Genomic DNA, 23,738 nt, shown 5'->3' on the forward strand with positions numbered 1-23,738 from the left:
TCCTTGACCTGCCCTGAGCTGTGAAAACAGCCGGGTGTGCCCAACCAGGCTGGCACCTGCAGCTTTGCTTTTAAACATCAGATTAAACATGATTGCTCTATTTTTCACCCTTTGGCAAAGTACAATTTTCTTATGTGAAGATAGAGCCCCCAAACTCTAGAGTTGGATGTACGTGAACAAAATTTCCCAAGTTTTCTCTCTTCAAAAATGCGTAACATTGGCTCTGTGCCCTCTTAAGCCTCCTCAGACATAACAGGCATCTTACGGGGCCTGGCAGCTTCTCCCGACGAGTTCAAACTACTGTGGCTGCTGATGTACACAGTCGGTGCCAAATTATTCTCCTGCAGCCCTCGGCTGATGGCAGGCCACAGTACATGGACAGGGAGGGTAGGGTGCTGGGAGAGAATCCTTTTACCATTAAACTATTTCTTCCCGGAGCACCTCATGACACATGGAGCACTTCCAGGGAGCGGCAAAATCAAGTATCTGCACCACGGACTTTGTCCTGATCTCAATTACTCACGGAGATCTCAACCTTTGCTTCTGGGGAGCTCTTTCTGAAACAACCGTCCAAGAGGAGAATGGAAAACAACCCCAATGCTGGCGCAAAAACACAGGAGAAGGAAGAGCGCGGGGCGGGTAAGGATACAGACTCTAATCCAAAGTACGTAAAACTTTTAATGAATCAACCTTACAAAAGACAATGGCATCAAAACATCGGACGTGTTTGGTACAAAACTGGTTCTAGGTTGTGAGAACTAATTCTGGTGACGGATGGCAACGTGCTGCTAGCACGAGACACAAGAGAGCGAAGCAACAGAGCCACGGATCCCGCTGGGGCCCGCGGACAGCCACTGGCGATGACACACGCGGGGAACACAGTCAAATTCCAGGTGGGGTGACAGAGTCAACTTATTCACAAATACTGTGTGTTTTAATATCAGACTAGCGGATGCGGTTGGCGAGCTACCATATTTTCCAGAAAAGAACATGCACCGGAAGATAATATACACCCCCTAGTTTTATTGCCTTAAGAATTTTTGTTTATTTCACATCTGTCATCTTTGTGAGTTCTTCAGATGCATTTCTCCTATAACACACACTCCTTTTCCTTCTGCTCAGGAGTAAGCACAGTGCAAGTGGCAGAGCGATCTTGGCACACGTCAGACACCAAACGGTATGCCACCAGGTCATAGGAACGAGTCTGAAAAGGCTCCATAGGACAGAACAGAGCACGCACATCAAAAACGAGAGACAGAACTTGCAGTCAGAAAGTGCATGGTACCTTCCTGAAAATACAGTCTTCTGGCCTGTACTGAAAACGAAGGCGACTCTTCAGGATGCCAAGTTGCTCTGGGAAAGGGACCTTGACATTTCCGTGTTTACAAAGTACGTCTTCAGCTCCCCCTTGCCTTTCACGTTGATTATCCCTCGACACGTGCATGCGTACCCCAGGGTCTGAAGGATGACGCTGGTCTCCTCGGTGACCTAGAAGCGCATGGACAGAGAAGAAGTGGTCAGTGTCTAGGCCACACAGCCTCTGGATGGTCATCTGGCCACAGAGATCAGGAGCCAAAAGACACCTTGTGTCAGGCATGTTCTTTGACCCACTCATTCCACTCCTGAGAAATGAGGAGACAGAATAATGCAGAAGAAGAGCTTTTGAAGGACAGTGTGTAGTTTCGTGCTGCGACAGTGACAGACTATAAACCACCTAAAAGTCAAGTGATCTCCAGGGTGAAGTAAAACATGAGGCTGTCATGCTCTGTGATGAGACCATGAAATAAAGTGGGATCAGTTCACCCCAAAGGAAGCATGAAGCCTGGACCCACACTGTGATTTTGCCATAGGAAGATCATGTATTCTCATACAAGAGACCTGGAAAACAAAGTAAATCAAGGTATGCTGGAGTGGTGGGATTCGGGATGGTCTTTACAACTGTCATGGGTGTCATTTCATGGAATCATAAATATGAGTAACAGATCTTAATACAGATGGGAGAAGATATCCCAAGAAGACCACTGGCTCCTGCAAATGGCCACACACTCTAGCTTGAATGCTCGAGAATAAAACTCCAAGGACACTAGGGGTCTGCCCTAGCCTTAGCATGACCACAGAGTCAGGTCTTGGAAGTTTCCTCCCCTCACTTAATTGACACGGAGTGCTAACAGGGCTGGGCCCCTCCCTTGTGGCCTGACGATGTGATGGCACTGGTGACTCCTGCCCTTGGACCGTGGGGCAAGGATGCTAAGTGTAGAATCACATTCAGATCCTGCTGAGTCAGGTGGCAGTGGAACTTCCCGGGTAGGATGCCCCCCCTGTCTTAGGGGAGATGGATTGTACTGAGCCTGGCACCATCTCAGCCTGAGTGTGTGCTGTGCTCTCCTTGGGAGCCATGTCTGGGGATGGGGGGATGGCAGCCCAGACCTGCCTGGGGCCTATCTGGTTGCATGCTGGTGAAGCCTCCCGCTAAAGAACGCTCAGAGCCTCTGCTTTGAGAACGGGTGAGGTGAGAACAGATGTGACTAAGAATAGGCCTTAGCTTTGGAGGTGAGAGAAGACCCTTATGTCAGGAACATGGCCCCCAGTCAGGCCTCCCAGGAGGTATCTGGGTCTTGAGCAGAGAGGGTGGGAGCTATTTTTCCAGAAAAATAATGGTAATGCTGCTCTGGAAACATGTGAGAAAGCAGAGGAGAAGGAGGAGGAGGAGGAGGAGGGATTTCTTCCCACTTCATCAAAGGGACATGGACATGGGGCCTGTGCGGTCCGGCCACCTCAGGTGTGTGGGTGACACATGCTGGGCAGGCTTGTGGAAAGCACAGCAATGTTATCACATGATTTTGCTTCTGGAGCAGCCACTATCAGGGGACCGTGTGGTGCTGGGTCAGTGGCAGCAGCGGTGAGCCGGCCTTCTTGAGCTTGGTGGCTGAAAGAGGGTCCAGGGGCCCACAAAAATAAGAGTAAAGTATGTTGTAAAAAGCTCTCAAGGGCAGGCTATTGAAAGAAGCTAGAAAAATCACTCTCTTCCTGTAATTTGACCCAGTGGCCAGCCCCCAGCACAGGGGCCAGTGTGTGGGTCCTTGGGACCCTAATTACCAGTGCAAGAGAAGGGGGGCATGGGTGCCAGATGGTCATGTCCTCTCCTCCCCTAGGGTTGGGTCCAAGTCCTGGGGGAGGACAGGTGTAGCTAGGTGATGAAGCCAGCAGCCTGGGAAGGATTTTGGGTCCTGGGTAAGAATGGAAAGAATATGGACAAAGTCAAGAAACTCAGGTATTACAGATATATTCTCACAATCAGAGTTCTCAGCAGTAATCAGAATTAGAGAATCCTATAGGCATTTGACTTCTGACCTTCCACAGAGAACAAGCCTGTCTTTTGGAGCCTTGGGGGTTCATTCTGTGGTTGAGGTATTTAGTGGCATGGAGTATCACCACTGGCATTTGGGAGCTATCTGGTGGAATTTGTAGCGCCAACCTCACAATCACTGTGACGGGAGAAGGAGGGAGCTGTCTCCCAAACGAGCACCAGCCAGTATTCCTGCAAGTCCGGGGGAAGCCTGGCTGGGTGACACGTGGGCTTTCTCTGCTGCTCTTTGGGCTTCCAGGCGAGAACACGCAGTGGGAGTGAAATGCTCTTTAATCAAAAGAACCTGTTCCTCAGGCCCAGGAGAAACTTTTAATGATCTCAGCACCACTTACTTTTCCTGGCATCTCACTACTTTTCTTGCACACCAGCAGAAACGCAAAGCTACTGCAGGAGGGTGAGCCACACCCACAGGAGAAGGAATCTGCTGGACACAGACCTCGCAGCTGCTGGGCTGTGTGAGCACGCACGCCTGCAGATGAGCTGTTCTCCTGACAGCCAAAACCCCTTCTCATTTCCTCCAGGCTCTGAGCAGCAGAGACCATCCAGGGGGCTGCCCAGCACTAAATCACCTGGAGTTTTATGACACCCAATATCTTCTTGGAGACACACAAGGGCTCAAGCTTATTTGAAACATTGATCTGTAGGGGATTTACGACCTCCAGGAGGGAGCGCTCTCCCTGACCAGCCTCTCTTAAATTGTTTTTGGTACTTATCCCAAGTACTTGAAAACCCCTTGGAGAGTCGTGAAGTATGCTAAGGTCACTCATCCATCTTCTGAATGTTCCAGGCATGTGGAGGGGGCCTAGCATGGCCTACAGTTGGGACGATGTGTCCTTGATAGAAGCACCCTCTCCCCACACCAAACAGAAGAGCCTGTGTGGTCCAGGATTGCCGGAGCATCCCTGGACACTGGGAGCTGCCAGTGACACACATGCAGGAAGCCTGGAGGCTGTGGTGCCAACAGGGCCTGGTTCAACGAGGCTGCCAAGGTGGGAGGCAAGTGGGTTATCTCCACAGACAGTGACCACCACTCCAGCCCCATTTGTATTTCGAGCTTCGTCTGGATGGATCTCCTGGGCACAGCCAACTGGCTCTTTTCTCTGGCAACGGTGGTTTGGGTGGGAAGCCCTGGACGTTCCACTCATCCCCACATCACTTGCCATCTCTCCCTTCTCTTTGGTGCTCGGTTGCTCACTTTCAGCAACTGTTCACTAATCATCAGGCTGCAAGAAGATGAACACTTAGAAGTAATGTGGGTCCCATGCCATATAAAGATTAAGGCTATGCTATGGAAAGTTCACAGAAATGGAATCCTCTTGAATGAATGAGGTGGGGAGTGTGAAAGCCAAGTAAGCAGTTTAATGACATTGGAGCTGAGGTCTCCTACAGAAGTAAGAACTCTAAACCTCTACCATATTGTTAGGGGGCACGGTTACCTGAGGACACTGGCCAAACCAAGGCACACAGAACGGGGACTTATGGAATTCTCCACAAGCAATCAAAAAAAAAAAAAAAAAGAAAAAAGAAAAGAAAAAAGAAAGAAAAAGAAAAAGAAAAAAAGAGCCTATTATTTGTGTCCATGTCCAGTGGTTTTTATACAAATTTGCCACTTGGCAGGAATGTATTTTCCAGAATATAACAAAGCTGGAGGAAAATGCAGAACCACGGCTTTCTGAGGGTGAGGCAGATAGAAGGTTCTGCATAGCCACACACGTGCACACATTCTTCTCATTAGGAGAAGACAGTCTCTCCTTTTAGGTGTCTGGCACCATGCCCAAGCATCCTCCCTTGGGTGGATTCCAACACTTTCCCATCATTCTAGATGTCCAAACCCCACGCTGGTTCGATTTGGCGTTGCCACTACATACACATCACCCAGAATCCTACCCCTTGTCTTTCCCCACTAGGCTTTTTCCTGCCTCTTCCCAATTCAGCCTCCGGGACAGGAAGTGTGGGGGTTATGTCTGGTTTGGGTTATACCATTCCCCTCCTTGGCAAAGCACCTGGGGCCAGGAGATGGAAGAGGAGACAACGGTCCAGCCTTGACTTCACGCCCAAGTGTCGATTGCCGCGTTGGTGATTGCAGTCATTGGCTTTCACAAATGCAATAATCTTTATAGTATTACATTTCTAAACAATAGTTTAGATAGTTAGCAATAGTTAACAATAGTTAACAGCGAGTGCAAAAATGAGTGAACGTTGCGCCGCAATAGAAAAAGGCTTTATGTCAATTTCAAGGTGTTTCAAGGTTTTCTCATGATTTAACTAACTTTCAAGGTTCTTTGTTTTAAATGTATTAATGTCATCATTATTATACTTATTCATAGTTCCCAAGAGGAGAGAACTGGCCGATGCTGACAGAGCAGACTGCATTACCTGTATTTTGTCCAGCACGCCGGTGCTGTCCATCCTGCTGGCCACGTTCACCGTGTTACCCCAGATATCATACTGTGGCTTCTGGGCTCCAATCACACCAGCTATTACAGGCCCATGGTTAATACCTGCAACACATAAGAACTGGGTGAACAAGATTCAAGTTACAGCAAAAGTTTTACAAGGCTGTTTTTGAATCACGGTTACTAAACAAACATTAGCCCAACTCATGGAATTCTAGAGCAAAGAAAAATAATTGTTTTCCCTTGTTAATCTTGATTTGTGCTCATGTGCCCATCTACCATGATTATTCCATAATAGCATATCATTGGCTATGCTTTTAAAAAAACTTAAACGGGACAGTCTTCTATGCTGCTACGTAATCTTAGACAAGGGACGATTATTGTGTTTTCCAATAGTTTGGTAGTCAATGTTAATTTTGCAAATATACATCTTTCTATTTTATTTTTTTAAAATTTTAAAAAAGATTTTATTTATTTATTCATGAGCGAGGCAAGGACATAGGCAGAGGGAGAAGCAGGCTCCCCACAGGGAGCCCGATGTGGGACTTGATCCCCAGACCTGAGATCATGCCCTGAGCTGAACGCAGATGCTCAACCACTGAGCCACCCAGGTGCCCCATCTTTCTGTTTTAAATAGCTGAGTGGATGGACTGCCCTAGCAGCAGCTGTGCCATGCTGGACTTTTGGGTTCATGCCAACATCTTGCTGAATGCACCACTGCCACCATACCACTGTTGTGTTTCCTACTTGCTGTGCACTGTTCCACATGCTTCACATGTATAAACTCCTGTGGTTCTCAGAAGAGCCCGATGGGGTGGGTACTGTCACCAACACTTCCAGTTTCAGGCAAGGAAGCAGGGGATGGTGCCATCAGACAGGTGGTAGGTGGCAGTTCGCTCCAAGGCCCCTGCTTGTAAGGATGCTGCCCTCCTCTTTCTTCCACAAGTGTCCCCTGCATAAGGTTTCTTCCCACCTTTAGGGTCATTGCCTTGGTAATATCTCAATGGCAAGTTTACTGAATTCCAGAGGAACATGTTTGTGCTTCATTTCCATTGCTAAACCACCTTCCAAAGGACTCCCTTAACATGCACTGTACTAGTGAGGAAGTCTACCCATGTTGGCATTAAAACAACAGTAAATCTTCTTATGGGCCACACAGATTCAGATTTCAGGAAATTCTACGACACAAGAAGGCACAACTGATAGGACTGTGGCAGATCCTGGGGTAGACAGGCTGGCCCCAGTAGGTGGGTGTGACCCACAGAGGGTCTCCAGGCAAGCGGTGGGAGGTCTCTCAGGCTTTGTCGCTTGGGTTCTTGGCCCACTTGAAGCTACCCTCTTTACAGCTCTGCATCCATATCAGACTGACAACAACCCCACCTCTGGTGTAAGCTCCCTCACCAACTGTGATTCCCCAGGGAGAGCCATCAAAAGGGTGCTGGAGAAACTCAGGAGTCGCCTCTCTTCAGCCCAGCTGGCCTTGACCTCGCTGGCCGGACGGATTTCTTGCTCTCCGGCCTGCCATGTGACTTCCCAGCTAATCAGGCACCCCAGCTCACTAACGGCAATTATAAACTCATGGTTATTACATGTGGACACCTGGGCTCTGGGTGTGCTTTCGCGCTGCCTGAGACCTGGGCATGCCATCTGCCTCCTGGAGCTGAAGCCTGAGAAGTCTGATCAACTTCTCTAAGCAGAGAGGCCTGGGCTCTTCCTCCACCTACCGTGCACCAGGTAGGAGGAGTCCCCTAGTCCCAGCATCTCACTTCAAACAGGCAGACCCTGTTATTCTGGGAGTAGTGCGGAGGAAGGCCACAGAAACAGAAATAGAAATATTGACATTGGCTAATGACGCCCTTTACGTTTCCTGGTGGATCTAGGACCCTGCCTTACTGCAGGAGTCAGCTTGTATAGACTGATAAGGGTGATGTTTCTGAGTGATCCCATTTCCCAGTCCCGAACTGCTTAGTGTGCTACGGTTTGTTACAGACTTAAGGCACAGCTTCCTCTCTGCAATGGAAGGGTAGGGAGGAAACACAATACGAACACGATTTTACAAAATCTTTGAAGGTGTGCAAGAGGTGGGAAAGAAATTCTGCTTTGCTTTTGCCGAGTAGTCAAAAGCTCACACTCTGCTGCAGACACCCCAAATAATCGATTCCAGATGCTGGCTGCTGGCTGGTGCTCTCAAGCCCCTGTGGCATCAACTTTTCTGCTGGCTGCTGAGTCCTGCTTGGTCAGCGCCTGGGGACGGCGGGTGGGGGGGCTACAGGGAGAGCCTGGGCCGATGATTCCTGGCACAGGTCAATCTCTACTTAGTGCAGGAATGTGCTCGAATTTTGACCTCTGTTAACTGACTGATTCTGCAGCTTGACACGCAGAAAAGGACATTAGGGGCGAATTCAGCTCTTATATTTATCTTTTTTTTTTTTTTAAACTATTACTCTTCCACGTTCCTACCATGAACTGCCACTGGATGGCACCGTGCACTCAGGTGCAGCAGGGAAGCCGCCCAAAGCGAGGCCCATGAGTGGGGAAAGGAAGGCAGCCCCAGAGGCTGGTGAAACATTGAGCTTAGGCTTCTTTAGAAATCTGGAAGAACTGGCGTGTGGGGTGAGTGTATAGATAGATACTATTAGTCATTCAATAATCAGTGTAAAGTAAGCACACAATAAATTCCTTTTGAAGAGGATCTATTCAATTACTCACATTAATTTGGAAAACACAGTAATGGTCTAGACCAATATGGTCCAGCCTTTTTTGGATGTAACACAGGTGACCAGCAAATGACTATCCTCATCTTACAATGAACGACAGTGTTGTTCTGGTTTGTTTGTATATGCTTGACAATGGAGCAGGTCATGCTGCTGGGTAATAGATTTTTTTTTTTTTTTTTTAGATGAGAGTAGTTTGATAGTTTGAGGTGCTCATTTTCTAAGCTGTCAAAACAATAAAGAGGCCCTAGGGCCAAGGGGACACCTCTGCACTTGATGTGGTCAGCAGGCTGTGGGAAGCCCCCAGCCTGCCTGGCTCTTTTCATCTCTGTAGTAGAAGGTAGTGCCGTGAAGGAGGCCCACGGAGGTGAGGACAAAGAAAAATGTGTCCAGATGCTAACAATTAACAGCAAATGGAAGCAGCAAAGAGGTCACCTTTTGCTTAAGAGATGTAAAAAATTTCTGGGTTTTATTTTTGTAAAGATTTTATTTATTCATGAGAGGCATAGAGAGAGAGAGAGGCAGAGACAGAGGCTGAGGGAGAAGCAGGCCCCATGCAGGGAGCCTGACGTGGGACTCATTCCTGGGTCTCCAGGATCACGCCCTGGGCTGAAGGTGGCACTAAACCTCTGAGCCACCCGGGCTGCCCTATTTCTGGGTTTTAAAATTCAGAAGAGAAAAGGAAGAAAATCACTCTAAATATTGTTTTTTTTTTTTTAAGTTGAAATCTGTATGCAATAGAGGTGAAAAGCCTTTCCGATGGAATTTGTTAAAAGAACTACTCTTGTGTGGACTTGTTTTCAGAAGAAGCAAAATGTGTTGCCAAGAGGGACATAATATGGTCAAAGCAGCTCTTACCAGTTGTGAACGGCCATAAGTGCAAACATAGCAAGGCAGCTGTGTGCTAAGCTGAGAGCTGAAAGCACACTTTGTATTTTTATAGACATTTGTAAAAGGCCAACTAAGCATGAAGCACGCTCATGAGTCAACTTGAAGAGAAGAACTTAGTAGAAAATTTTAAATTTTAAAGAAAGTTGGCCTTTTCTCTTGGATTTGAACTTTCAATCAGAAAAGCTATGGCTATCTCAGAACCTGGGACATAGGTTTGGGGTTCTTGGAGGTTGTGACCTCAGGGGTGTGTGATGATTTCAACAAAGATGCCTTTAAGATTTTGTTTGTTTGTTTACATCTTTGGATCTCCAAAGTCTGTATGCATCTCACGACCGCTGGCAGGTGCTCATTTCACCAGCAGGAGTCCCTAAAATAATGGAGTGGTTTACAGTTGGTGGCGTAAGTGAGCTCCTCAGGATGGCTTAAGGCCATGCACATGACTGGCAGAGGGACCCCGGCTGGGTGGATGAGGCAGCGGAGCTGAAATCCAGCTCACGGTCCACTTGCTAAACACAGTGCTCTTAGCCAGGGTCCAACCAAAGGGTATTTTGTTTTCTAATTTGTGCAAAAGTGCCTCAGAGGCTCCTAACTTCCCTGAGCCTGCCCCCTCCCAGCAAATTCAGTCTTTTTGCCCTCAGGACACAAGCTGGTCCCTCACGCCACACCTTCCCCGCACCTACAGGCCACATCTCTCTACACAACATACCCACTCGCAACTTGAAGTCATTGAAGGAGTGCTTGTTGATAGCATCCAGTTTCGCCACCAGGGCAAAGGCAAACTCCACCATGGTGCCAATGTGCATGTACTGCCTCTCGGGCTCCTGGACAGAGAGAGACACACAAGCAAGGTTAGAGCTCCACGAGCAGGGAAACGGTCCCTTGAGTCACAGAACTGGGCTCCAGGCAGAAAGGATGCTCGCGGCTACTGCACTTTAGCCCTACAGCCCTGGCAGACGTTTTGTGAGGAGCCCCCCTCATCACAAGGAGGCCTGGTGCCCCAATTCATTTCTGTGGCCGTGGGGTAATCTGAGACACCAGAAGACATGGGATACCCAGGCAGAAACTGCCAAGAGAAGACCCCACGAGGAGGGCCTGGCTCCTGGTTCTCGGCTTGCCCCTCATCCCCGACTCCCCACTTTGCTGCTGACCTCTGGCTTTCTGTTGGGTTGACCGATGGTAGGGGCCAGGGAAGGTCAGGGGGCGCAGGGGAGAAGGCTGGGGTCCATTCCTCCTCTTCCCCACTCCACACCTGCCACAGCTCACCTCGGTTCTGGAAACACCACATCTTCCATTTGCCCCAATGGGGGGTGTTCTGCATCCCCCTTCCCCCGAATTCATCACCTCCAATACCTCAGAATTTGTATTTGGAGATTCTTCTCTCCATCATTAAAGACGGGATCAAGATTAAATTGGGTGATTAGTATGACTTATCCAGTATGACTAGTGTCCTTATACAAAGAGGAGAGTAAGACACAGACCCATGAAGATGACCACACGAAGACACGAGGAAGACGATGTCTACACAGCAAGGACAGAGGCCTCAGAAGAAACGAACCCCGTCAGCACCTCGACCTCTGACTTGGTCTCCAGACCTGGGAGTCAACAGATTTCTGTTGTTTAAGGCCCCAGTCTGTGGCGCTCTGTTACGGCAGCCCTAGCCAGCTGATACAGGAGACCACGAGTCCTGGCTCTCCTGTCCCTGGGCATCCACATCATCCCTCCAGGAACAGTCACCACACATACAGAGCAGAAGGAAGGACAAGTTCAAGGTTTCCAATGAAGGTAAGTGGGGATTTCTATTCCTATTTACTATTAATTTATACTTATATTTCTGTTACTAATTTTTATTTACTATGAATTTATAACACCTACTACATTTGTAATTCCTTCTGAAGATCATCTTTCTAGAATTTCTTTTTTTGGTTATATTTTAAACACAGATTCTTTATTAGTATATGCAGATAATCCATCAGATGTATTTACATGTCCTGTAGGTTCCCTCTGCCCTGTTCATCAATGACTCGGTGCACGCGGATGTGGGGTGACATGCCCATGAGTCTGGGGCTTTGGCTCCCGGTGTCCATCTCAGCCCGAGAATCAGTGCCGTCTTTTATGTCCCTCACTGGTCTGTGAGCTCCCCAAGGGCAGAGAATGTCTTCCATTAATCTGTGTCTCCACAAGATCAAAGTGGCCGGGGAGAAGCGCCTGATACATGGTTGTTGAGAGGCTGCTCCTAGACTGCCTGTCGGGTAGCCAAGAGGAAATGTCTAGGAGGAGCAGAGAGCATCGCCAAGCTTGGCGGAGGGGTCAAAGCCAACCGATGGCTCATTTGGGGGTACATCCGCCTGGAGAGGTGGGCATTCAAGCACCTGCTAAAGTGGGACAGGGCTCCAAGGGAAGATGGTTCCTTGTCCTGGGGGTTGTCCTGGGCCCTGCAGGATGCTGAGAAGTGACCTCGGCCTCTGCCCACACAGGCCAGTGGCAGCTGCCTTCCACGAATGACAACCCAAAACGTCCCTAGACATTGCCCAATATCCCCGAGACCACCGCACTCAGTAATATAATCATGAGCAGAGAAGAAACAGTAAATTTCCTGTTCAGAAAGTTCTTCCTCTGCTCAGATAAATTCTATCATTCTAGAGAAAGACTAATGAAATGTTACCATTGCCATAAATCCTCAACTTAAAATTGTGCGAGAAAAATCCAAACCATTTAAACAAGTGGAACTATGACAACCATCGGCTAATGTCAGTGCAAATGAAGTCATTTCTTAACAACAGTGCTGTTCTTCCAGCAGAGCTCCCTGGGGTCTCTTGTCTCATGCCCCCGGGAAGGCGTGATTTGGAGGTTCATGCAGTCCTCTGGAAACAGGAGGCGCGAACTGTTGGATCGACAGGCAGGATCCTGTGTCGCTCACATCACAACCGTCCCAGCAAGAACAGATTTGCCACGGGGGCTTTCTACTGAACCTCAGAAGAGCAAACGAGCTTCTCTCCCTGATGAATTATCCCCTGATCTGGTTTCATGCAAGTGGAAAACTCCACTTGCACTCACTGCAAGTGGGGTTTAACTCCAACATCGATAACTCACTTGGGCTTAGTAAATCCTGGAAAAAATTATGTTCAGTCTTTAGAAGAGCTCAGTTCATTGCAAAATGTCCTTCTAACTGAGCTTTTAATAAATATTTGATGACAATATAAAGCAGCTCTTTCTCCCACGATCCAAATGATTTCTGTTAGGTGTCTCCAAATATTTAACGGACTTCCAGTGACACGGTGAGCAGACACATTTGGTGTCCCTGAACACATTCTGGAAGCTGTTTGCTTTGGAAACTCCACCAGCAAGGAACGCCACTTAAAGCAAAAGTATCTTTATCAAGGTCATTTTATAACCCAAGGGACTGGTAAAAACCGAGCTAAATTTTTAGGCTGAAACATATGCTTCTTCTCTTGACCTCTCCTCTTTCCTCCTTGCCCTTCTTCCACCCATCAAATATCCACGGAGCACCTGCTGTGCTGGCAGCTGTCTGGTGTTGAAGGTTTAGGACTACTGCCTAGGCACTGTTCTCCCCCCGGACACCCCTGGGAGATCTGAAGCCCCCCCTCCCCCGCAGTGCTTCCCAAAGGGATGGTCTGCTCTGTCCCAAGTGAGCTGATCATCACAGGCCAAAGATCACGTGGTGGCTCCCAACACCTGAGTGTCAGGCACCTGTTGGAGGGCACGAATGCGACTCACAACTTCCCAGTGTTAACACAACTCCAACGCACGAAAAAATACTTATGGGAAACAGTCTGACCGCTAGGCCATCCATCGACCCATCTAGATTCACTGAACCTGGATTTAGGTGGTTCTCACGGTCTTCAGCCCATCTCATTTTATAGAGAACGCATCTTATTAAAATGCACATTAAAGGATGTTCCAGCAAGCATCCCCTCAACCCCTGCCCTCGTATTTTAAACCAATTTCCAGAAGGAAGTTAGCCACCAAGCACATGGCTCATTGCGGACCCACTGTCGTGGATATGAGGGCCTGTACCCTATGTGGCCTGGTTTTCCCATATATTAATGAATGAGTGATAGGGTCGTCCCCATGAACACGGGGGCACTGTAGTTGCTGGCTGCTGGAAATCTCCAATGAACAGCAATAGCACGCGCATGTATGTATTTAATGCTCACGGCGAGTCCCATGAAGGACTTCCTGTCTTCGTGCCCATCATGCTGATGGGGAAAGGGACACCTCGGAGGGCTAATAACTTGTGTAAGTGGCACAGCCAGGCTTTGCAGCCAGGAGTCTGACCCTGGGTCCCGTCTTAGCAGCACTGCCATCTTCCCCCCAAATGTGCATCTAGAACATGGTTGGAACTTGGCGGTGTGCATTTTATGTATCATCTTCATCTTTGCATCGCATCTTTGACTTTCCTTCCACTTTATTAGTTTTAAAACATTTGCATCGTATTCATTTTTGTGAGCTTCCTCAGCGACAGATTTACGTAAGATATGCACAGACATGTAGACAGGTAAGCAGCTTTCCTTGATCGTCTTGCTGGTAAATGGTGGCAGGTGGGTTCGACGACGATGAGTCTAAGAGATACTCAGTTGATGGGGAGCTATCACCAGGAGTCGTTCATTAATGACTCTGGAACTAGCCGCCACCTGTGTGGAAGGCTGAAATGATACTTGGATATCTTAGAGCACAAACTGTGTATCTAAAACTAATATTGTTTCACCTCCCAAAAGACAGCTCTTATTCTTGACTCTTCTGCTTTGCTAATGGCGCCATTAATTACAAATCCGTGAATCAGAAGCCTGAGGTGCTGGCAGCCTGGCCTTCTGTGCCTCGTCTCCTCTCCCGACCCCTCAGCTCCTAAGTCTGCCTCCCATGAGCACACTTCCTTCACTCACCTCTTCATTTTCCTAGGCCCATGCTTTAGACTCCGACCACTACTTGTCTGAAGGTACGAAGTTCCCCAAATAACTGCTGGTACCTTTGAGTTGGGCAGCATTGGGTTCAGCCCCAGGTCCTATAACCATCAGCTATGTGGCCTTGGCTGAGTCACATAACTTCTCTAGGCATCAGTATCCTCATCCAAGATGGGACAGTAACCACCTACCTCACAGGGGTGTGGGCAAGGTGAAATGAAGTGGTTACATGAATTCAGCCTGTATCCCTAGGGCTCAGGATTTATTTAGGATTTTATGATGGTTTAGAGAAGCATGTTACTCTGCTTGACACGGAAAGCATCTAGGAGGAAATGCCAGTCAGAAGCTGTCTTAGGACCCAGTTTAGAACATTCTCCCTTTGCACACACTGAGCAACCTACAGGGATGTACAGCTCTGACAATGACCAAAGTGTCTGACGCTCCCTGTGTCTTTGAGATTCTCTGTATATTTAGTGCAGAGCCATAGCTTCATTTCTCTCAGTTTTCAGGTTCCTGTCAGTAGCATGAAAGCAGGAGGAGATTTCTCTCTGCTTACAACACATCATGGGAGCGCTGGAGTTTGTACAAAAGTACAATGCACCAGGGCACTGCTTTTTCATTTCAGCAGAGACCCAAACTATTTTCTCCTTTTCCAGGAAAGGAAACTATGGTTATTAGTTTCAAAATGTGCTTTAGCTACCATGAAACGGCGGCAGGTCTCAGCGTGACTCCTCACTTCCTCCCTAGTCAGTCTGGCAGGGTCCTCCACCTTGGCCTGAATGTGCCCCTTCAAAATTCATATGGTGAAGCCTGATCCCCACTGTGTTGGATGGATTAGGAGGTGGGGGCTTTAGGGAGTGGTTAGGTCATGTGAGGGGAGCCCTCCTGAATGGTGCCCTTACAAGAAGGGGCCGGGGAGAGCTTGCTTCCACCCATGACCCACGGCAAGAACACCATCGACAAACGGACAAGAGGGTGCTCGTCAGACACCTGATCTGAGGGTGCCCTGGTCTTGGACACACCAGCCTCCAGAGCTGTGGGAAATAAAGGGTTGTTGTTGTCTGTCACCCAGTCTCTGGCAGTTTGTTAGGGCAGCCTGTGCTAAGATGTCTCCAATATTCTCAGATACTCTCCACATCACCTGAAATGTGTGCACTTTCAATGCACCTGTGTGCATTGAAAGTGTCTGCACACATGATTTTCCTGGACTGCAAACTCGGGGCTGTGGGGGGGCGGTGCTGCTACCAAGGGCAAGTCACTGGCAAGTACCTGGCACTTACCACAGTGGGGAGAGGAAACCTCTGCTGGATGTCCTACTAGCTAAGTAAAATCTAGAACAGCCAAGCCAGACACAGAACCATTAACCTGAGTCAGTGAATGCAGATGGGAAATGTTTACTGTCCACTGCTTGGTTGGCAGCTCCATTTTGCTAATACACTGGGTGAGCGAGTATAGGAATCCATCTCATGGGTGGATCACATGGGGCCTGGGATTTGATTTGGGGGAGGGAGGGAGCTGAATAAAGGAGAAACATTTATGCTAGCAGCAGCGGTGTCTCTCCAGGTCAAACTCAGCAAGAACCAGATGGGACAAAAAGTTTAGTAACTACTCTCAACCTACAGCCCTGGGTCTGCTGTTGGATTTGTTTTTTAGTAAAATTTAAAAAATAATTATTATTTTATAATGAGTAAAATAAAATACTAAACTTATTTTTAAATGTTTTTAAAATCAGGTAATTTTTACATAAAACAAATCAATAATTACATTGAGTAATTCAAAAGAGTAAGAAGACACCCACTTTATAAAAATTTTGAAAAGCACTAGTCCTCATACCATGGTGATGAGTAAAATATTCCTGCCACCACCTGCCTCTGTCCCCCGCCCCCCTGTTTTTTTTTTTTTTTTTTTTTTCTGGTACAACAAATTATTTCTTCTCAAAGTGTTTCTGGCCATGGATATCAATGTACTTGAGTCTGTGAATAAGAGCCAGAGGAAGGGCTCATTACACCAATAATATAATCAAGGCATGAATCTGAATGAACGTTTTCCTTCTTGTGTTCTGGGTTCAACTTACTAAAGTTCTTAATAATATTTGTTTGAAAAAGATCAGAACCCTGTACACAACTGCCAAGACCAGAGAAACCGTGATCCTTGACTAGGGCACGAAGGATGGACTTCCTCTATGATAGGGCCCCTAGAGCCTCTCAGGGCTTGAGTGCTGAGCTTCCAGTGTGCGGTGAGGCTAGCGAGGCCAGACGGAGTGGTGAGGAGGCGCACTGCGGACAAGCCAGGTCTAAAAAAGAACCAGCTGCTTCTGTGTTCCAGCTGATGATGATTATCATCAGGGATGAAGTTCAGGTAGATAATCTACCAATTTTCAGGAGAAGCTTCTCCCTCTGCCTGTGTCTCTGCCTCTCTCTCTGGGTCTCTCATGAATAAATGAATAAAATATTAAAAAAAAAAAAAACTATCATTTCCAGCTTCTCTTGAAAATTGGTAGATTATCTACCTGAACTTCATCCCTGATGATAACCATGCAGGGAGCCTGACGTGGGACTCGATCCCAGGACCCCGGGATCATGACCTGAGCTGATGGCAGATGCTCAACCACTAAGCCACCCAGGTGCCCTGGAAATGATAGTTTTTTTGGTGAAATGTCCTTTGTCTAAAACTAATACTCTGTAAGTCAAGAAAAAATACTTTTAACCACAATTTGCTCTCACGGCTTCAAGTGTGAAGGCCAAGGCAAGGAACAAGCAGGAGTTGCAGCTCCGGCCTGGAAGCAGGTGGGGTCCTGGCAGTGGAGGGGAGGGCTGCTGACCAGCGGCTTCCAGCACAGCACATCTGCTTATCCTGCACGTTCATGGAAGTGTGAGTGGGGTTAGAACGCCAGCCCTTTCTCAGTCTAACATTTCACTTTTTGACAAGCGCCTGCTTCTTTGAAAAACAACAGTCAGTTGTTATGCATAATGCAACCAACCATTTAGTCATGTTGTCTGCAAGCTTAAAATTAGAACGCACTGTTTCATTTAAGAAATACAAACGAAGCAAAACAAAGGCAGACATAAAAGCCCCGCTCTGGCTAGGTGTTGACAGGCTGCTATGCGTCTGTGTTCCCGTGGGTAAGTATGCTGCTCCCACTGGGAGAAAATGGGGAGGACCTTATGAATAAGAGCTACATTTGCAAAGGCTTTTTATCCAGATACCTTTGCCTCTTCTTGGGTTTAAGAAAAGCACATTAATCCTTGATAAACTCAATATATTTTGCAAATATTGAATGTCTTTTGTTGCCAAACTAAATATTTGGCAGAACAATAAACAGAAAGGTTTCTTGGCTTATAACTAGAAAAATAAGTAGGTAGGATACAGCTAGCTAGGTTACAAAAGGCAGAAGAGACACTCATCTCTTATAAAAATAAAATGTCCACATTGATATGCATCAAGGGCGTTACCATCCCCCACCCCAATCAAACATAAGGTATGTTGCTTGTAGAAGACTTGTACTGCACTTCAAAATATTTCTAGGGTGACCTTAGTAAGATCTAATTAAATGCCCTACACCAAAATGGCTCATATTGAGTAAACTCTCCACCTGGACATGACGACGTATCATATTACATTTATATCCCAAACCCTTATAGCTGTTCTACTGGAGGTAGCAATGGTATCAATATGCAAAACAGTGTACAAGTCACAACTGATTATTAGGGCTATTAGCATTTTTATTACCTGCTCAGGCCACGGAGTATTTTGCATATTAATGCAGTCTTCCCAATAGCCTTAGGAAATGGGCAGGCTCACCACTTTATGTAAGGATCTGGGGTGTAGGAAGCTTAGCTGTTACAGTAAATCATGAGTGGTCTCACTCGAAAGTCACTCCAGCGTCAGGTAAATAATCACTTATGAACCGTGGTGCCTGGTAAGGAGTCAGGAAGCAGCTCAAGGGTAGCTAAGAAGGCCAGTCTGATGGCTGCAGCTGAGGAGGGCAGGAGGGATGGGGCATGCTGGACAGCAAAGGTGTGCTAAGGTCAGGCAGGAAGCAGCAGTGACTTAATTGTGCAGATCCTAACTGGGTGCAGATGTGAGCACGTGCGGGAGGGGTTGGTGATGAAGGGGCTGATGGAGCAGCACCAGAGCTCCTGGCCTCGGGGCAGCCCTGCCCTGTCGCTGCTTGTCCTCTCTGTGACCTTGGGCAAGTTACTGCACTGCTGTGCCTCAGTTTCTCCTTTTCCAGCTGTGACATGGGAATCTCTTAGGTTTGTTAAAAGCAGGCTAAGGAGGCATTTTGTCAGTGCTCACAATATCAGGGGAAAAATAAGAGGGTTTATACCCCAAGTAGCAGGTTTGTACAACAGAAGGAAGGAAGTGAAATGCTGTTCTGGGCAGTAAGGTGGGCATGTGCTCCACTGAACAAACCCAGGTCACTTCAGTGCACACTGCCCCCTGCCGGGGATTTTGGGGAACACATCAGACATGGCACCTCCTATCATCTGGATAGTGGATGAGAAACAAGGCAAGGTTCCTCAGGTCAGGGTGTCTTCCTTGCACATCAGAACCACCCGGGAAAACTAGTGGCAATGGGGATTTCCAGCCCCATCTTCAGAGACACGGGGATGACTGGGGCCCTGTTTTGGGGAGGAGGGAGGAAAGGAAGAAGATGAGGCTGGCCACGGAGAGCTGGACATGTAGGCTTGGCCCATGGGCAGGATGGCAGACAATGGTACTGGCCGGGGCTGACGATACAGACGGGATGGATCATGGATGGAGTCTTAGGTGAGGCCCCTGACCGAGAGGAAGTGTCAGGGGAAGAACACGAACGTGTTCCGCAGAGAGGCACCGCAGGTAGCAGGCAGCCAAGTGAAGGACCAAAGAAGGAGGAGGGACTTCTGGGTGAAGGTGACCACCAGCTGGACCAGAGGCCGAGGGCAGGACTCCGAGAATGAGCGTTCGGAGCACACAACTGGACCTGGATTCTGGAATCTGGGAGTGCTTCTTGATCTTCAAGAGTGGGGTTTCTGGTGTGGGTGTTGGTGAGGAGGCGGAGGTGCAGAGCGAAGGCGGTGGACGAGGCCTCTCAGGCCACAGGGCGTGCCCGTGGGAAGGGAGAGACCCTGAGGAATGGGTCTGGAGGAGACAGAGTCTGACAGGAAGGACACACAGACACACGAGGCCTTCGGGGACAATGGGGGACAGCACAACCCATGCACTGATGCTGAATGGGTCTTCAGGCAGCGGCACCTCTGAAAATCTCCGCTCTGGGGCTCCACCAAGGAATCTGTAGGTGGCTATGGGTGACCTGAGGTCTGGAGTGGGCGTGATCAGGTCAAGTGCCCTAAATGGCCTAGTAGGGGAGACTGGCTGGAGAGGCCTCAGAAGCAGAGCTGGGATTAGGCAAGGTGAGTAAGGGACTCCCCTTAGGCACAGAATTTCAGGAGGCAGCAAAAAAGCATGACAACCATGATACATGACATGCTAATGCAATATTTTGAAAATATAAATTAAAGCAGAAAAATCCAGAATGAACTAAAATATCAACATTTTAAATATAAGTATGTGGAATCAATCGTTCCTCCACCAAAACTCCTATCTTGAAGCCTTAAAACCCTCCCCCCACCTAGATCTTTTCTCTCTCTCCACCATGCGAGGACACAGTAAGAAGGGGGCCATGGACCAGCGAGAAGAGAGTTCACCAGCACCTGTAGTCTGCAGGAACCCCATCCGGGACTTCCAGCCTCCAGAACCATGAGACAACCAATGAGCCCTCTTTGAGCCCCTCAGCCCACAGTGTTCTGTTGTGGCGGCCCTGGCTGACTGAGACAGCAAGTGCTCAACACCTCACAGCCTGAGGCCAAAGGAGAAATGTCCCTTCCCATATGTAAGATTTTATGTTACTTCTTTAGTGACTAACTTGTCCCATAACTTTAAAGGTGCTCAAAAAGTATAGATGTGCTTTCATTAAAGCCTGGAAAATAAAATTCTCATCATTCTGTTTTTGGTATCATTATGGCACTTAAAAGGGACTTAAAATAATGTTATATACATTTTCCTACTGCTATTTTACAATTTTCCAATAGCTTTTCAAATTCTAGGATGTTCTGTTAATAAAAATCCAATCCAACCATTAAAAATACACAATACCATGTCTACAGGGCTACACGTTCTTCCTTCTACCTCTGGCAACAAGAGGACTCCTCAGGGCACGGCTCACAATCCAAGATAAGGTTCTTCTACGGTTTCTTTTATTTCTCACTTATTTTACTTTTCCTTATTACTAAAGTAATGCCTACCCATTAAAAAGTAATAATTTGGAAGCAAACACCTAAGGAGAAGAGCAAATGGAATACATATTGCCCCATTCACTTGGAAAACTGCTAGCATTAACTTTGAGTCAGATGGTTGACGTTTCAGTCTCTGCCCATGAATATTGAGGAAAAAGAGCAGAGGGAGCTCTGTTTAGCACGCTGTTTCTCTGTCCCTCTCTCACTCCATCCAGTCTGTGGGAGGTGGGTGTGGGAGAGGGAGCAGAGCATATGGGTTCAGCCCTTCTTTTCTTGGGAGGAATCGGCCTGCCTACAGCAAGCTGTGCTCTGGTAAGTTCTGTTCCTCTGAGTTGCACCCACCACCTCTGCCTTGTAGCAAACCTGTACTGGTGCCATCAGGGAGCCCACTGCCCTAAAAGGAAGTGTGTGTGTGTGTGGGGGGGGGGCTTTTTCATTGAATCACAAGCTACACAAGCATATCTATACACCCATGCACACACACAAAAGCAAAACACAACAGAAAACCCCTTCAAAACTATAGTTAATTGAATGAAGACATTCCGTTTTGCCCAAACCACTTTTCAATCTAATTTCTAGGTGGTCAGCTTGGTTTTTGACCACACTGTTTTTAATCAAAAGGCCAGGAGCCATCTTTTAATGCGTCATCCTAAAATAAACAGCCCTAATCTTCTACTTTCTTGTATATTTATCTAGTATCAAGCAGCTACCAGATTGGTTGTTTTTTCCTACCCCTGTTGACTCGAGAAAGGAGTTCTGTGGATAGACCCTCAGAAGCCTCTGGAATTCTCCTCTTTTTTTCATAAGGTTGTGATCACTGAGGTTTTAGGTTGTACACATGGTATGAGTATATGAGGCAGTGCATGGCCGTTTTGACTCCAGGGATGATCTATGGGTGGAGCTGAGGCTCAGAGTGCTATTGTGTGGCCGATACATCTGTACCTGGGCATGCTCCTGGCTCGGCACGGCGCTCAGACCGGTCGCTGCCATGTATGTGCTGCCAATGGTCTTGATCTTTTCAACTCCACTGAATTTTGGCTTGGACAGCAGCTGTAAAGCAATGACAACCATTCTATTACTCAACTGCGTGCACTTTCTAAAGACACTCTCAAATTCTTGTTCACAGTAATGGGAATATGACTTATTTCAACCACTGTTTATTCACATTTTGACCTTGGGCTTTGTTGAGAAAGAACACTTTATACATTCCACAAAGAGTGTGTCCTTGGAAGGCAGTGCAGTATAATGATTTATTTCCAATTAACATGAATTACCTTTTAAAATCTGCTAGTGAAGGAACTAGGATAGATTATGATGCAAGTGACAATCGCCTCAAATAAATTTCCCAATTCTGTGTTGAAAGGCCTAAACAGAAAAGTATGATTCAGTGAGGGAGGTCTTCCTTGCATGGTGAAGGTGATTTATGACCAATTACAGTGCTAAGAACTGGCTTTTGCCTCTGAGCTCTAGATGTAAAAGGAATCATGATCTAGAATGGCTCCCCCCATCAGCTCTGACCTGAATATTTCTTGTCCCAATTACCAGTTACCAGCTTCCTACAGGCCTCTTCCCCATCAAATACATTAGGACTTGAAGTGGGATGAAGAACAGGTAAAAATAAGAGCAGACGCTGTAGGAAAGAGAAGGGGTAGAGAGAGGAGAAGAAAACTCTGGAAGGTCCTATCAGCTCAGGAGGACATTGGTACCAAGTGAAGACTGGGAACATCTTATTCCTGCTTTCTGAGGAGCTTCTTTCAAGATTCCATGCCAGAGTGTCTAAGGTAGATTAGCAAATCCCTGCACCACATATCCATGAGCCAATCCAACCCAAAAGAGCACTGCCACTCACCTGTCAGTACTGGGGAACATTTATTTGAGTGAGGAGCAGCTGTAACACTGCTCCTGTCTGCAGTTCTCACTAGGAATTTGGCAAATGGGTAGGGATCTCTAGTTGCCATTACTTCACCATAAGTTTTGAGTCAACCTCATGATGACAATGGTGGTAACAGAGAAATGCACAAGTCATACAAGACATTTAGAAGGCTGGCCTGTAACCATCATACCACATGAATAATTTCATCTCTGTATTTCAAAGTTCCATGAATCATGATAACCCATGTTCACATATGTCAATTTTGCTATATTTTGCTTCATATTTATAAGAATGATATAGCAGCAACATTCTTAAAACCATAGGTGTGTTTGTTCTCACCAGAAAACAAAACACATTATTCTCTATGTAGGCAGCATTTTGGAAATTGAAAAATGACACCCATTTCAAATTCTGAAACATATACTTTGTCCCTTCTAAAATATATTATTCTTCAGACATACTGCTTTTTAAATAATAAAACATATCATCCCCGCACAGTTCAAGCTGATATCTAACCTTGGAATATGCCAAGGTAGACATGCCAATAATCTACTATGATAAATACATTATCTCTTTTTATATCAAGAGATAAGCACATGTTTTCCTTGGAGATCAAGCTTTTTGAGAAAATTCATGAGCACACTGGAAAGCCATTTTACTGATACTGATTTTGGTACTTGTTTCTAGGGCTCATACTATCTCACAAATAAAATCTATCGTTCCAAAATTAGTCAAGTACTGTAACAGAGCAAAAGGCTTTAATTTTTAGTTGGCTACCACAAATTACACCAAAAGACTAAGACATGCCACCAGATGGGACTCACTTTAAATGCAATGGCCATAAGAACGCTGAAGTGTTGGATGGGGGCTACAAGTACCTACATCATCAAAGTCGGCGATGATCTCATTCAGGAGCCGAAGGCATTCCAAACCCTCCTTGTTCACATCTGATTCTGTGTAGAATTCTTTGAAATCCGGAATGGAGGCAAACATGACGCAGACACAGTCATAGGATTGGTGGTATAAGTCCTGCCCAGGAGGAAAAGAAGAGCTGAGCACCAGGAAACCTTTTCAGTAAATACACACTTAGGGCAAGTGTTTCTTTATGCTAGAGTCAGTGAGGAAATCCCCCAGCACCCCAATCCACCTGCTCCTAGCCAGCCCAAAGCCCATTCTAGACCCTGGCCATTGATGGCGAGTGAAGGCTTCTGAGAAGCAGGATGCAGGCTCTGAGACCTCAGCACAGTGCTTCCATGGCCACTACCAGCTAACAGAAGTGTCCTTCTGGTGAAACATCTCT

General features: G+C 47.1%; 1 protein-coding gene across 1 annotated transcript in view; it reads right to left on the reverse strand.

The window, feature by feature from the left end:
* Nucleotides 1-660: 660 nt before the first annotated feature.
* The window catches only part of ADCY2 (adenylate cyclase 2), a 388,518-nt gene continuing 365,440 nt past the window's right edge, over nucleotides 661-23,738 (reverse strand). Inside the window, exons 21-25 of the mRNA XM_072807368.1 lie at nucleotides 23,321-23,467; nucleotides 21,508-21,615; nucleotides 10,075-10,189; nucleotides 5,744-5,868; nucleotides 661-1,488 (exon numbers count right to left, since the gene is read on the reverse strand). Coding sequence (XP_072663469.1) covers nucleotides 1,336-1,488; nucleotides 5,744-5,868; nucleotides 10,075-10,189; nucleotides 21,508-21,615; nucleotides 23,321-23,467 — 648 coding nt within the window. The 3' untranslated portion in view covers nucleotides 661-1,335. The remainder of the gene's footprint in view (nucleotides 1,489-5,743; nucleotides 5,869-10,074; nucleotides 10,190-21,507; nucleotides 21,616-23,320; nucleotides 23,468-23,738) is intronic.

The sequence above is a fragment of the Canis lupus genome, chromosome 31, assembly GCF_048164855.1.
Source record: "Canis lupus baileyi chromosome 31, mCanLup2.hap1, whole genome shotgun sequence".
NCBI classification, from domain to species: Eukaryota; Metazoa; Chordata; class Mammalia; order Carnivora; family Canidae; genus Canis; species Canis lupus.